The 16,060-nt window shown below is 38.8% G+C and overlaps 1 protein-coding gene across 5 annotated transcripts in view; it reads left to right on the forward strand.

Annotated features, from left to right (window-relative positions):
* Positions 1-2,092: 2,092 nt before the first annotated feature.
* The window catches only part of sun1b (Sad1 and UNC84 domain containing 1b), a 28,433-nt gene continuing 14,465 nt past the window's right edge, over positions 2,093-16,060 (forward strand). For 2 of the 5 annotated variants that reach the window (XM_062438212.1, XM_062438213.1), the window contains exons 1-2: positions 7,628-7,854; positions 8,301-8,398. In XM_062438212.1, the coding sequence (XP_062294196.1) occupies positions 7,843-7,854; positions 8,301-8,398 (110 nt within the window). In that variant the 5' untranslated portion in view covers positions 7,628-7,842. Of the gene's footprint in view, positions 2,223-5,907; positions 6,059-7,627; positions 7,855-8,300; positions 8,399-16,060 lie in introns of those variants that run through there. The other 3 variants (XM_062438214.1, XM_062438215.1, XM_062438216.1) reach the window with 3 other exon arrangements.

Genomic DNA, 16,060 nt, shown 5'->3' on the forward strand with positions numbered 1-16,060 from the left:
TTTTCTCTTGCTCAAGACTTGTTGGCCTTTGAACATGGGTCTTCAAAGTACAAATGCTGTATGTATTTTCTTTGTGATTCAGCAAGGCCCTCATATAAAAGTCACCTACACAGGGACGCACAAGAGGATATAAGAAGTAGTTTAAACAGTGGGAGGAAAAAGAAGAAATCTCATCAAAACATTTTTTTTTAGAACAATAGCTTAGTGGTGCTACTCCTACGTTTGCTAAATGAAGAATCAATGAAATAGCTGAACAAAGCTGAACATTTACATTACATTTTTTATGCAAAAAAGGGGTACTGTAGTAAGTAAATATCTGCTGTAGTCGTAATTGATCAATCTGTCATAATTTTAAACAATACTTAATTTGTGAAGGTCTTTTAAAAACAACAAGGCAGATAAAACTGATTGTATACAATATGTATGTGTATGTATAACTGTTTTAACATATAGATGGAATGGTCTATGAGTGTGTGTGTGTACAGAATGTACCCACATAGATACTTAGGGTATCAGTTTTCTTCAGTGTTCTTTTGTAGTGTTTTGTAACTTACTAGTTTGAAACTGTTTAATCAAAGATTCTTTGATAGTTGCCAATTATCAGATTGTGTTTATGATATATTCATGCTTCAAAATATGCTATGACTTGGGTTTTAAAAGTCTGAGACTGTAGGCCTACCCTTTAACAAAGCTTATACCACCCCTCCCCTCTTAGTTTACTAGCTTAGTTTCACTCAATTCCTGGATGCTTATGGGATAATTATTTCAACCCATAAATACTCAACATTTAGCCAGGATAGCTTGATATTTCTGTTTACTTCAGACTACACCAAATACATAAAAAAGGTCTGTCTGAAGGCATTTATTGGTTTCTGACTTTGGTAACAAAGAGCAAAATTACCCAAAATTACTGTATCTCTGAATTATCTCTTTATTAAATTACACACATTTTGGCTATATGTGATCTCCTTTTGATAACTAATAAAATAATAACTCTTAATGTGTTTTCACTTCCATTCACTGAGCCTCCCCTGAAACTGTTTGGAAAGCCAATGGAGAAGCCTGTCTCCCACTTAGAAAACATCTGTGCCAGTTTGTGTGGTGAAAAAATATTAAATTCTTTAAATTTCAGTCCAATTTTCATTCTTCCAATTTAGAAAATGTGGTTTGAAATGTGGGCCTTTATTTATGTGCGACAGTTTTATATATTGTTGAATTGGTGAAATATGCATTTAAGTACATTACATGTGCAATACCAGTAGTTAGTCAGTGGTCTTATAATGCTTGATTTTAACTTAACTTTTAGGCAGGTTGCAAATTATATTATTACTAATATTACATTCATTACTATAGGCTACTATTTGTACCAGCAAAAACATTGTAATTTCTGAAATGACCAAATGTATGCAGTTTTTATTACATTAATTAAGGTGATTTAGACATTTCAGCCTCCCAGTGAGTGTCACAGACTTCATCTCGAACCTTCCCACATCAGGAAAGGCACATAAACTGAGGCAATTTGACACAAGTAACACTTTTGTATTTGCCATTCTGCATTGTGGTTTTTGATATGATTAGAATCATTTCAGAATAGTAGTCACTGTGGATATAATGTATGTTGCCTTCCTATTGAAATCTGTTGCTCTAGTGGCAAGTGCAAAAAATGTCCCATATTACTCTAATACAGTGGTCTCCAACCCTGCTCCTGGAGAGCTACTGCCCTGCATGTTTTAGGTATCTCCTCACTCTAACACACCTGATTCTAATAATCAACTCGTTATCAAGCCCTTTGACGAGCCTCAGCTGCTTGATAACGAGTTAGAGTGAGGAGATACCTAAAACATGCAGGGCAGTAGCTCTCCAGGAGCAGGGTTGGAGACCACTGCTCTAATACATCCTATAATTACAAATGTCTTTTTCGTTGTGTTTTTCATGAGCAGCCACTAAGTGGGGCTGTCCTACATTGAAAGCCGGGTGCATGACGTGTTTAGTTTTTTTGACAGATCCCAAATTTGGTCATTTATACCATATATAGTAGTGACGCACGTGACGTTGATATCGCAACGGAAAGTATGACAGTGTGCGGGAAAGGCGAACGTTAGAGGAAGGTCCTCTTTTCATGGAGTACATGTGCAACTGCGAGTGGATATAAACTACAAGACAAAGCCAAACTGACTAACAAGCGTTCACCTAACATCCGCTGTCACAGTCACAGTCACTTGGTGAGTCGTCAAATGTTCGTATCGATAATTTTCTAAATGAATGTTGCGTGAGCTATCCTGAACTGCTATGTCTGGGATTGAGAGGCTACAATGTATTTCCAGTCTTAAATGAGCTAAAAGTAGCCTGTCCTAAACGTGTTGTGCTGTGGTGGAGTATTTATGTGGAACAATGTATTTCTAGACTTTGTGTGCAACGTGGTCAGTCTTATCTGCAGAAGTTACACTGGTAAGAAGACACAAAGGAGCCTTGAAAGGTGATTAGCGTTTGTTTTTCCAGACCAGTGCAGATGGTGTGACATATTTCTTTTGGGTCAGTGGACAGTTTATGGATAAGCTGAACGTACTATTGGTTACTTTCTACAAGTGCACTAAAATCCCCCCCACAAGAAATCAACTTAACTAAGATATCCTGCTTGTCATTGCTGTGATTTTTTGAACTTCACATCAGAAAGGTAGGGCTTCCATGAGGAGCGATTGGCATCCCTCAGTCTTCGTTTAAATTTGTGAGACCTTAACATTTTGTGCACAATTTGTTTACTTTACAATCTTAATTTGGTCATAGGAAGTGTAACTAGGGCTGGGCAATATGTCAATATTATATTGATATGTTGATATGAGACTAGTTATAGTCTTAGATAAGTGTTATCTTTTTCTGATTTTAAGGCTGCATTACAGTAAAAGGATATAATATTCTATTATTTAACCCATTTAGTTATTTTCCTTTTTACTGATGATTATTTATCAAAAGTCTCATTGTGTAATTATTTTGTGAAAGCACCAAAAGTCACCCATACAATACAATGTAGATATCACTATCAAGGTATTTGGTCAAACAATATTGTGATAAGCGTAACTGCATGTGCACACTGTGATTAGTCATGGCTACATTTGTAGCAGGAACTACTGGACTGTCCTCTTAATGTGCAATAGTTTTCCCCGATCCAGACTCATGAGGGCAGGAGTCATGGTAATATTGTCTAGGTTTGAAGAACAGATGATTAGCACCTCTGTAACACATCTGCATGAATGGTACTAACTGTGAGAGTTGAATGGTACTAACTGTGAGAGTCTGTTTCAAAACCTAGTCTGTAATAGGGTGTGGATCCTGTTTTGTCATTGGCATAGGCTACTGGCATTGGTGTCCAAAGGTCGCAGAACAGATTGGTCACTTGAGTCTGTGAAGTGTGCACAGTGCTGCCCAGCAGATGGCGCCTCACTCAAGACCTCATATGCTCTCATAAATACCATTCAGATATTGTCCATGAGTAGTAATGATATATTTTAAGTGTCTCTGTGGAAAAAAAATAATTCAACACAGCTGCAAAGCAACATCCTTGCTTCTGATTCAATGACCTGCTTGATGTTGGACCTTTTTAAACTGGCATTGAGGAATATGTTATTGATGATGATGATGATGATGATGATGGTAATAAAAAAAAAAATAATGCATTTAATTTACACTGCACTTTTCATTCACTTTGAATCTCAAAGTGCTACAGCGTTAAAAAACATTTAATATATCACATAAAGATAATAACAAGATTTAAGGTGAAACAGCCTTCCTAATAAAGGCTGGTTTTTAAGCCTGTTTTAATATTACAAATTATAATATTGCACCCTGCTACCAACACACAGTGGAATATGTTTCTGTTTCTTTCCCTCTTTCAGTGTATCTTCTTAATCTGTCTTCATATTTGCATTTACTCTAGTTACCCATTATTGTCATTTGGTCTCCATAATTTTATTGAACCCTTTTGTTTACTCTTTTAATGTAATTATGCATGTCTTTACATCCTGGAGGAGGGATGCCTCCTCAGACAGGTTTTGTTTTTAAAGCCTCTAAGGATAGTGTGTCAGTTGTACAGACTGTCGAGCTCCCTGAGACAAATGTGTGATGTTAGGCTATATACAGTAAATTCAATTGATTCAACGTGACTGGAATTAGAGTGTCCTCATCTTAGCCTGCATGCTTTACCTTTTTTGGATTTGCTTTGGTGGTTTTTCTGGTATTTGTTTGTTTCAGGCCAAATGAAGAAGTGTTTTAGCAGTGTGATCATTCTCGATTTTTGATTGTAAAGTAGATGGTTGGTTGATTGGCCTGTTGGTAGCAATACAGATTGAATCTGTCTGCAGTGTTCAAGTAATATTTATTTATGTTCTTGTTTTATGCAGCAGCTGTCTGGTAATATTTCCAGCCCCTTTTATCTTTTGTATAAATTTGATGGACTGTGTCACAATACATAGATTGTATCTTTCTTGTAAACTCTTTATCTTCTCCAGCAGCAGACTGCAGGGCTGAGTTTTCACTAATATTAATGTGATTTTTGTCCAAATCATTTGTTTTCCTAAGAAAATAATGGTTAAACAATTCCTCTGTTCTTTTTATGAACAGTATCTCATATTTCTTGACTGTTACTGAAAAAATGGAATATAAGAGTAAAACATGCAGTGGTCCTGTAATCTCCTGTCTCAATCTACCAATATTAATTCAGTTTGTCTCTTCATTTGAAGACAGTGAGTCAAGGTGGCCCTCTCGTAAAGAACTTTAGGAAACCAAGAGATTATCGGTCTACATTTGCAGTCTTGAATGATTTGGCAGTATATTACTCACTGTTTTGTTTCCTAGTTAACATTTTGCTTGTTTCACCATGACTGAATGAAAGGATAAAACGCTTTAATAATTTTTCAGTGGCCAAATCCCACTTTGAAATGTTTTTATGGTAACAGACCTAAAACAATGTTGCAACAATTCCGATTTGATTTCCTTTGACTGGGAGTTTTGGGGACATGGAGGTAGTTCCTTTTCTCCAATTGAAATAGACAATTTCAAGGTTTTATCTAGTATTTTTAGACGTAATATATTTACTTACTACTTAAGGCCATAAATAATCATGAAGGATACAGCATTGCAGCACAATTTTATTCCTGGCATTGTGGAGATGGTTTTGAAAAAGCAAGACACTCATAGCTCTTTTTAAAAGGAACATATAACTTAACAGTGACTGAACAAATACAACAAATTTGAAATTGAAAAATGTAATGTGTGATTGTTGGTGTGTGTGATCAAACATTGTTTAATATGAGGATGTATACTGGCTATGTCCCTGCTACTCAGTTTGAGAGAATGTCACACCTACATGTTAAACTCATTGATATTGTGTAAGATAATGATAATTAGGAACAAAAATATTGAATTGCCAGACATGTGTTTATTATTAAATATGATATAGAGGCATTCAAAACAAATGTATCATTATAGGCCTATTTATACTGTAAAATAATACTCTATAACACACACCCACCATATCATTTATAACAAGAGTTATTTAGAGGTTTTGGTGACAGATGTCTTGCAGGGACCTTCAGTATCACTTTAGACTCCTCCAGGGTTCAATGTCAACTTAACAATAGTGTGATTCCTCTGAATAAGGAGCTCCAGGCAGCAGCTGTCCTGTGCATCCCGTTGTAGCAGTGCTGCTTTCCTCCAATAGATTTAAAGTGTGCGCCCTGGCCGACAATGGAGGGCCTGGGAGTGGGAGGATCAGCTCAGCAGCGATCCTTCTGGCTTTGTTACGCCCGGGAAGCCATTTTGGAAATCTGCTTGTTGTGCACTAGCATAACACACACTCACTAGCTACTTGGAAACTTTTGTGTCTTTCTACGGGGAAAATAACGTTGACGACCAGAGGGTCCACAGTAATAAGTAACCATTAGGTTTCCGCGCGTCGGGATGCTGGCAGTAGTTTGCGCAGCTTCGTGGATAGTAATGTGTGGATCCTGCTCGTTTGGAATACGCTCCTAAATAATAACAACATACATGGACTCTATACACGCGGGCAAGTTGACATGCTACCATAAATAACATTTCACACGTTTCTAAGTTACAATTTTCTGTTGTGAATGTGCCGTTTCGTTTTATCTGGATTTATTTTTGTCCTTGCTGAGCTCCTTTACCCACAACTGTTTTGACAGCGAACGCAATCTCAGGCCTTATTTACAATACATTTAACATGATCAGACATTGAATGCGTTATCCATCAGTAGCGGATAACGCATCAGTGGCCAGCTAATGCATTTATTGACTCAACAATGTTAAATGCGCCTGTCTGATAAGAAACAGGGATTGTGCGTCGTTGCGCAGCCTGTAAGTCGCTGCCTTCGTGAGTGACGGCGTTGTCTAAATACATGGCGTCTAAATTTAGCACTGGGCAATGTGAGAATATAACGAGGCTTATATGTTACTTGGACGGACACTATCTGCAGTTATTATTAAACTAAACGTGTGTTGTAAACGGCGCATGTCTGAAACACTGTTTTTATAGTATAGTCACTGTAAGCTCAGTTCGTCGCAGGTGGTTTGCGTGAAGGAGCAAGCAAAACAGACGTGTGAGGATAAATAAGAGTACTGTAGGCAATGTGTCACTGTGTAGCATGTTCATACTGTAGGTGTGTGTTTGTTGGATGCCAGCATGGTCTGTTATTGTTCAGCCTTTCTCCTAAATTATGAGCTCAAGTGTTAAATGCCTCAATATTACTGCAGAATCCAGCCTTTTGCTGAAAAAAACAACAACATACATGTATCGTTATTAAAGAGGACATGTGGTCAGACTACAATTATTATACCAGGCTTATTTGTTATACTTTTGCTGTTGCAAAGTAGTATAGCGATGCACTCCCTTATTCTGAGTTAATCTGGCAGTGGTTTTGGCCCACATCACAGCTGATACACTGTAGAAGGGTGAGATTTAATTTTGTACTGCAGTTGCATCACATTTCATTGCACCAGTTGACAAGTCAAAAAACTAATCCGGGCTGGGCTGAACTAAAGTAGTCGTCATGGCTTTTGGATATTTGTTTCAGTTTATCCTTCTTTTCGGCTTGGAGACTTGAATTCGGATTTGAAACATGATTAAGATTATGGGTTGAGACTTCGGTGGTGGATTTTAAGAAAAGCCATCTGTTTGTGCTGCTCCATCTTTGCATCATCTCTGCATTTAATTGAAAAGATGATTATAAGTCTGAGGAGAAGTTCCCTTGTGATTGAGGATATGTGAGGATGGATAGGTCACATGGATGGAGTGGTATGCAGCATAAGAGCTGCATACCAGCAATTATGGGCTATTTACAGAAGGGTTTCAACCTTTTTATATAAATTGGCTCAAGTCATCTCAGTTTTACCTGCATTCTGATATCTGACTTTTGCAAACTGTCTGAAGTGTGTTACTAGGACTAATGCATTTCATCATAGTAAATTATGTTAAAAGTATTTGTACAACCGGTTCAAATAATGCAAGTTTCACTCTGGAAAGCTCAACCCTCATGCCGGCTGTTTCCCGCCCATTGCCTGACACTCAGCCCCACCCCTTGCAGTTTTAGTTGGTTTCATAATATCCTACTGCTTTTACTGCGAGTGGAGCTTACCCAAGCAGTCACTACAGGAGTAGCTGTCCTAGTGAGGAATCTGTTCAATACTAAAGGAGAGAGGATCATCAGTGTCTCTGCACTGTCTCCACCAGCCTGTCTGCTGCTGCCTGGTTGTCGACTAGAGGAGAAGAAACAAGTCATTCATTACAGCTTCACTGGCGTCCGTAGCCTCCGTCAACAGCCACCCAGAGCTACAATGCAGGAAGAGGTCAGGCCAAGTCTCATCCACAGGCAGAATCAGAGTAGCATTGTTGTGCTCCTGAGGAAAAGGAATGTCCAGTAGCTCTCATTAGGGCCTGCCAGGGCTAGGCTTTCTGACATGGTTTTATAGCGTAGCAGTAACTGTTGTCCTGGAGAGCAGCCCAGTGAATAGTGCTAGAGTTGATTTGGGAAACGGCAGGGACTTTATCAGTTCTGTGCTGTATGTAAAGTATATGTGCAGCTCCAAGTCTTTTAATATCACAGTTACACAGAGGCTAAACTTGAGCTCATTGGCGGAACTATTTTGTCTGCATTATGAAATGAGATGGGCTGAATAAAACAGTGCATGCGGGTCTTTTTGTTTGATTTCTTTTTTGTTTGTATGGAAGTTAGAGTTTGTTATCTTCTGCTTCAGCTTAAAGAGTCCTATCTTTTGCATCCTGACTCTTGCAGTCTAAACAAAGAAGAATGACCATGGATTTTTCCCAACTGCACACATACACGCCTCCACAGTGTGCTCCAGAGAACACCGGCTATACCTACTCTTTAAGGTGAGACCTCAGTGCTGTGCAGTGCTGGCTGCGGCATTAAACAGTGTGGCCTGCGGCATGTCAGTTACTCACTGCCTGTCATATGTGACTCTAGGCAACTTAGAAATGAATTTAGAATGAAAAACATTGTCCTTGAGATCTTGCTGCTGCATTTTAATTAGTTTTAAGGTTTCACAAGTGCAGTGTTTAAGTAAGCTATTGAGCACTATCAAACATAATATTTTCATAACTGTTATCAGTTTACTGATGAAATTATCAGTGTTACATAATGAAAAGTTTGTAGGCTATCAGACTATCCTAGAGGTTGTTTTACATTCATTATTTGTGTACTGATTCTGTGCCTCTACATCCCCCTGTATATTGCTTTTACAATTCAGCTTGCTTTGATAGCCAAGTGGTTTTTCAATGTGATCATGGAGATTATTAGTTTCCCAGTTAGATCAGAAACATGATTACAAGGTAAAATTATTAAAAATGTATGCACTTTTGCCACATTTTTTTTTAAACTTCCAGAGTACTTTTTAAAATAAGTTATTGGCTTGTCCAAAAAAATTATGTGGTTGTGGTTTTGATGACTCAGCCTCATGATTCAGTTGATGTGTGATTGTATGTTTAGTGGGGAATCGAGGAGTCTTGCACAGAATAAAAACAGCGGGTCCAGAGATTTTTCTAAACGTACTAATCTTATACTGGAGAATCAAGTCAACTAGCCAGCTTCATGCACAATTCTTATTTTAGACATTAAAAACTGCACAGCCAGTACATACCATTCCTGTAACACCAGCCTCTCCCATCGTTCTCCTTATCCATACATTGTTCGTCATGCTCCTCATCATATCTCCTAGCATAGGTGTGGTGACACTTTACCAGGAAGGTTTGTGCATGTAGGGGAATGTTGTTGTCTTAAGCGCTGTCACCCCTGATGTTGGCAAGTCTCACAACACAGAAAGGCATTTGTGTGTATGTAGGCCATGAAGTTAAATGGCACCTTTCACCTTAGCTATCTTTCTGACTTTAAGGAAAGGGAGTTAACACATGACATTTAGAAGCAGGGGCCTCCCATTTTTTCAGTGAAAGTATGAAAGTGTCTAAAATCAAGTTTGAACAAGGGCTACTCATTAGGTTTACAGCTGTGTCTGTGTCTGGCAAGTTCAGGCTACCATCCTTTACATTTTTATAGGTTGTGGGAATTAACCTGCAGTGGGGATTTTGGGTGTTTTTTAATGTGGAGATGTAGGTTAGCAGGTAATGTAGTAACATTTGATGTTGTGTCATGACATGAAATCCAATAAACAATAAAAGATAAAGAGCTCCCTCGACATCCTCCTAATTTCACTTCAGCTTTGTAGTACATGAAGTGCATTCCAGCAAGGTAAAGTCCCGCCTTTGTAACAAGTCTCACGAGTCACACTGTGGACTCAGGCAAACCAAGATGAATGTACAAAAGCTTGTTTGACACTACACTGGAATCAGCCAGGTAGACTGAAAGGCTGGAACCAGCTAATCGTGTTCCTTTGAATGCAGTCAGCTGAGAAGCTATTAATGAACCTCACAGTCACAACCGTGGCCCTGATCCCAGGATTACACTAATAGTTTACGCTTCTTCACTAGCGAGTTGAGAGATCTGTAGTTTTTATTAGCCTGTCTACTGTAGCTGAGAGGCCATTGATCCTCAGTTCTCCTGAGAAGCAAACTTAGTGAAATATTAATCAGTCAACTGAAGAGCATTACATGTCTTTATCATAGTGTACATTAGGGCAGCCTGACAGTCAGTGTTATATTTGTGAGCTGTCCAAAGTTCATAAATATGAACTCATGAGAGTCTGACAGCTGATTGTGTTGGGACTTTTCAGGGTGTCTGTGTACTGCATGTGCAGTATAGTCACTACAAGAGAGCAGTGTGGAGGCAGACGGAGTCAGGTGACAAAAACGGTTGGCCCATCTGTTGTCAAAACTCAAAAGAGCAGTGACAAGTTTGCTGCATTGAATGGTCCGGAAGAAAGAGAGAGGGGCGGCCAGCCAATCACATTCTGTTTCCATCACCTCTCAGAGCTCTTTGGAGCCCCTCACATACCAGGGAGACCATTTCAACCTTTTGTTAATCTAATTAATATTGTACATGCAGTGAAGAAACACTTGGATTAACAGATTTATAACTTTACGAGGTCTTTATTAGTGAATTGGGAGGTTTCATTGCACTTTTACTGCTTCACACCTGCTCTCACTCTACTTTATTAAGACAAGATATTCCTTTATTAGTCCCACAATGGGGAAATTTGCAAAAAAACTATCGAGCCACCCAGGAGGCTTTTACTGGCCTGATTCAACCAAAACCAACATATTTAGAACTGCAACCATTAGTTGATTAATCAATTAGTTGCCTACTGTTAAATACTATACTATAAAAACTATTTAGTAACTGATTTTTTTCTATCCTTTGTTCTACGTGATTTATAACTGTACTCAACTTCATAGTGAAAACAGCAGAGGTGTGCTGCAGTGCAACGGAAATACTATAGTAGAATAATTTTTAGTTCACACTAGAATTTAAAGTCTCACTATGACGCCATGTGATTTGCATTTATACAGGAAGTGGTACAGTGGGTCTTTACCCTTTGTGGTTCAGCTCTTACTTGTATCACTAAAACTAACTGGCTACGCCCATGTCCTCACTGAAAGCATGTGTGTGCGTGCTGTGTATTGATTTGCAAAGATCCTTCATATTTTATGATGCTGGAAGTGGGTCAGTGGGGCCTCTGGTTGAAATTCTCCCACAAGCAGTAGATGAATTATGGCAGTAGTGATGCAGTTCGTCTGATATGAGGCTGTCTGTAGATAACTCAGAATATAAAAAAGGAAGAAAATTAGATGAGGGATAAGATGTAGAAAATGTATAAACATTACCTCCCAACCTTTGTTGAAATGCAAACAAAACCCAGGTGTTACATTTTCTTCAACATTAAAACTGGTTCAGACTGTAATTTTATTAGATCTGTTTAAAGTTGTTGTTCTTTTTGACACAATTTTGAGAGAGCGTATGAAATATAGTTGGTGCGTTCACATTTGTAAATGCGAGCCACACTCTGCAAGACACGGTTCAGGGACACAACCAAAGCAGTATGTAGCTGTGTGTGCTGATAGTCAGTTGGACAGTTGTTGTTGTTCACGTTGTCGCAGTTGTTTTGACATCTGGTCTGAGTGTATTTCAGTACATGCATATGACGGCAGCTGGATTTTAGAGTCAGACTGTGCCATAGTTATTACTTGTGGGTTAAAGTCACAGACACAAATATTTCTATAACTCTAACTGCTTTTCAAGCTCTTCTTACTAAGATAAAAAGGCAATGGCAGTAGTGTATGTCCAGCTACTGCCACTGATCACAGTCTCTATCGAGCATGGAGCTGTTTAGAGTAGTCTCCATAGCAACCATGGCAACATGAAACCACACACTATAGTGCTATAACGTGGAGAGCGAAGGACACCACTGAGAGAGAGCGGGGCAGAAGGAAAGTGCTGTCTGTGGGAGGGAAAATGAGGGTGGGCTGGAACGATCCTAATCAGTGCCAAATTCTAACCACCCAGAGATAGTCAGATGGAAATTTGAAGGATCTCCGCTCAGTCCTAGACTCCCAGTTCCTGGCCTCTGGTAAATATAGGTCTCAGCACCTCTGGGGGATAGAAGACTTTCTCCACTCTGTAACAATTTTAGGAAACAGGGAGGCAGATTGTGTTACATGTTCAGATGTGGTATTTTTCACAAGGATTGAATTTTAGTGAAAATATCGAGTGCAGTGTAATTTCAGTAAACACAATGTGGCCTCACAGTGTTGTAGGGAGGGGTTCTAAATAAATGGTTGGGAATATGAGACAAATAGCCTAGTCATACTTCAGCCAAACTGGAACATCTCAAATCTCTAATTATTAGTTGTTGGCACTGATCTGATCCGTGTAGATTCAGTGTAGTTGCTGTAAATCTGTTTGTGCTTGCACAGTCTCATTTATCGCATTGTCTGCTGTGTATTAGAGACGAGGGAGGAAAGCTAATTTGTGTTGTTGTGATTAGATTACAGAGCCAACCAAACTAATTCCCCATCAGGAGATGGCAGTTGCAAAATTGCTGTTGAAAATGTCATGAACAGGCTGTTCACATTTCGCAAGCTTAAAATTTAGTTGCATGTAAGTGACACAGTAATACGAATCTGTGGTAAGCCTAACTTTAGTCAAGCAGAATACGTTGGCTAACAATTGTTAACAAATGTTGTTTTATTAGCATTGATTGGCACTTTTTGCTCCTCCTAAGAGTTTCATTGGGGACAGCCTGCCCCCTCTTCTTTATAAAAATGTTTCTGTTTTCTGACTGGTGTGAGTGTAAAGGCTGTCTTGCAAGATTCTTGGCGAACCTTTGTAGCCACACTTGAGGTTTTGAAGCTGAGATTTACAATCCACGTGGTTTCTATAATCTCTTTCTGAGGTGTGTGTATGTGGGTGAGAGACCACAAATGTTAACCAGTGCTTTTTGTCACGAGTTTTAGGGGCAAGAGTATGATTGTTTGAGCTCACTACAGTTCACTTGCATCCAAGAACTTCATATGAGGTTCTATTATAAGATACATTTCTATGCTTGTAATATAATTAGCTTTTTCTGCTGGGGTTTTTTTCTTCTTCAACAATTGAAAGTGCAAAGAGACAAGGAACCAAGGTTGAAGTATGGCATGCAACAAATGTTGCATCTATGTGTTAACCAATAGGCTAGTGGGGCATTACACAGAAAAGCAATCTTATTCATGTTGACCGTGTTTTGTTCTCTAGCAAATAGAAGAAATCAATTGTTTGATATTTTTGAAAATTTGAATTATTTTTATGGGTGTTTTTATTTGTTTTATTTTATACAAACATTTATTCCATTTTAAAAACAATTCTTTGTGTTTTTATGATATTTACATACGTCTTTCGGGGTACTGCGGCAAACCAAACTGAAATCTATCTTTGAATCCAAATGTCAAGATGTAAGCCATGTCTCGGTGTAGGTTATAAACAACCAGATCACAGCCCTTTCATGTGAACCTGATGCTTACATGATGTTTCATTGTGTGCAATCAGTATACTTAGTGATAGAATCTCATTTTTTGCATACAATATGCAAAGCAGACTGTAGATGAGTGGGTGGTTAGTTCCTTCAGTGGCAACAAACCAAACGTTGTACTGGAGGTGTACACTCACCAGAAGTGAAGTTACTGGAGTTACATTTTCTTTATCATAGAGGGATTTATTTTGCGGTTTTCTGGGGGAAAAAAAGATGACAAGCAGGTTTTGCTGCAGTCATTTTTGGCAGCCGTTGTGAAGCTCACACTGCTGTGAAAAATTGACTTTCCTCTTGTCTCCAGGGTATGTTATCTATACGAGCCGGTAAACGGTAGACAGTAGTCTTGGTGCTTCCACCCCATGGGCAGATTTCTTTCTCAGTGATACAAACACATGGATCACCTCACATTTACACCTGGATGAATAGCTTTAGATGAACTCACGTCATCCGGAGGCTGGCTGAAAGATTTGACTCCATTCAGATTGAACTTGTGCACCTGAAGTAATGTTTTATTTATTTTTATTTAGCCTTTATTTAACCAGGTTAGTCCCACTAAGATCATTGATCTCTTTTACTAGGGAGACCTGGCCAAGACAGCAGCAACACAGTAACAGTAAAAGAATCAGACAACACATAAATTAGCTGCATTAAAATTTCTCATATAAAACCCTTGCACACAGACAGCCTGGACTCCAGAAGTTTAACTAATGCTTTAAACGTGGTCAGGGGTATGAGGTTTTAAAGTTGAAGTTCAGATTGTAAATGTAAAGTTTTCCTAAGCCACTCATGGTTCATATCCTAATACTGGCTATTTTCACTCATAATCAATCTGCTGGTTACTTTCTGGATTAATTAATTGGTCATTTCGTTTGTGAAAGATGTCTATCACAAACCCCAAGAGCCCAAATTGAGTCAAAAACCCAAATGTATTCACTCATAGAAGAGTAAGAAAACAAACACAATTGTTTAGTTGACTAATTGTTTCAGCTTTTTATATTATAAGTAGTTTTGTGATGTTTGATCAGCTCTCTTGGAAAACAGTAACTGGCTGTATTGTCGGTCGTATATCACGATCAAGCCCCCAGGAAGAGCGCCAATTTGACATAGTGGCCAAACAGTGTACAATGTCATGTGATGCCCAAAAAGAGTTTTTCCCCAAAAACTTACATTTAGACATCTGTAAATCAGCATCACAATCTCCGTGAAATGACTCGTTTTACTATCAGAATTTGATCTGTTTAATCGATCACATTTCAAAAGTCCAAAATATCTGCATGATTACATTTAGTCCTCATTAAGGTTAGCCAGAGGGCTAAACTGGAAGTAGCCAGCTTGGCGAGCTGAAGTCGCTAGTGTGCTTGCTTTATGGACCCAATGATGCGTAAGAGGAGGAACTTTTTTGGCTTCATGGGCCACTGAGCAGCTTTCATAGGAATGATCAGGACCCCGCCTCCAACGCTGAATCCAGTTCTCTTCATACATCCATGATTATGATAACCCTTAATCTGACATTGTCCTGATTCACATCAACCTTGAACCTGCTTCCTGCTTCTTCATTCTGCGTCACTTTGCATATGAATATTTGTGAAATACTAAAAAGCAAAACTGAAAATACTAAAAACAAGAATCCTCTCTTAACTGATTCTTTGTGTAGTTGTGTGTTGTAAGAAAGCCGGCTGTGCCTACTGAGTGTGGGAAGAGTATCAAAGCTTGGTGTTATGTAAGGAGAGATTCTAGGAAGCTGAATATCAGGATGGAATTGTCCTCTTTCTCTATACTGTATGTCTGTCTCTTCATCTGTGTCTTCACTCACTCGCTCACTCACATCTTTATTTATATCACTGTTGTGGGCTGTAGGGGCCATCGGGGAAAAAAGAGAAACACAGATTAATTTGGATACCCAGAAAAATTTAAAGGTTTGCAAACTAATTAAAGACAGTTGTACAGCATCTGTTTAAACAGGCTGCTATCTGAACAGCTGCTAGTTTTCAAACATTATTTTAGTTTGTTAAAGGAGGTTATGTTTGTCAGCGAAGCACACTTTTATTTTGTACAGTCCAGATAGGTCATTACCTGCTGTGCAGTTCAAATAAAGAACTTCCCATCATTCTCACTCTGTTCATGAGTTTCCAGGTAAAGCAGAAGGATACATTAATGATTAAACCTGGTAGACTAAACAGGCAAGCAAGTCAGTTCTCATACACACCCTGCCATGCCCTGCCCCAAAGGGCATCACTGCCCCGGGCTGTCAGTCAGTGTCATTACCAGTAAATTCAGGATTATTGTCTTCTGCTATGATAAACTTTTTGCATGTTTGCTTATGTTTGCTACATGTGAAAGCTTGCCATTATGAAGGAAGCTGTTTTTGGCTCAGGATGTAACATGACAGCAAGCTTTATTGGCTTACTAATGCAACTGTGAGGTTTGTCAATAAGATATTTGTGGGTAGTGCACTCACTGCAGGCTGGATGTGATGGAAAGCTGTTTGTTCTATTGACATCCTTTGTTTAGGTACACCGTGTTATCTCACTCCTCTGCTTAGTCTGTGTCAACCAAGTTCTCTACTCTGCTGACTTTG

Source organism: Scomber scombrus, chromosome 18, assembly GCF_963691925.1.
Source record: "Scomber scombrus chromosome 18, fScoSco1.1, whole genome shotgun sequence".
Taxonomy (NCBI): Eukaryota; Metazoa; Chordata; class Actinopteri; order Scombriformes; family Scombridae; genus Scomber; species Scomber scombrus.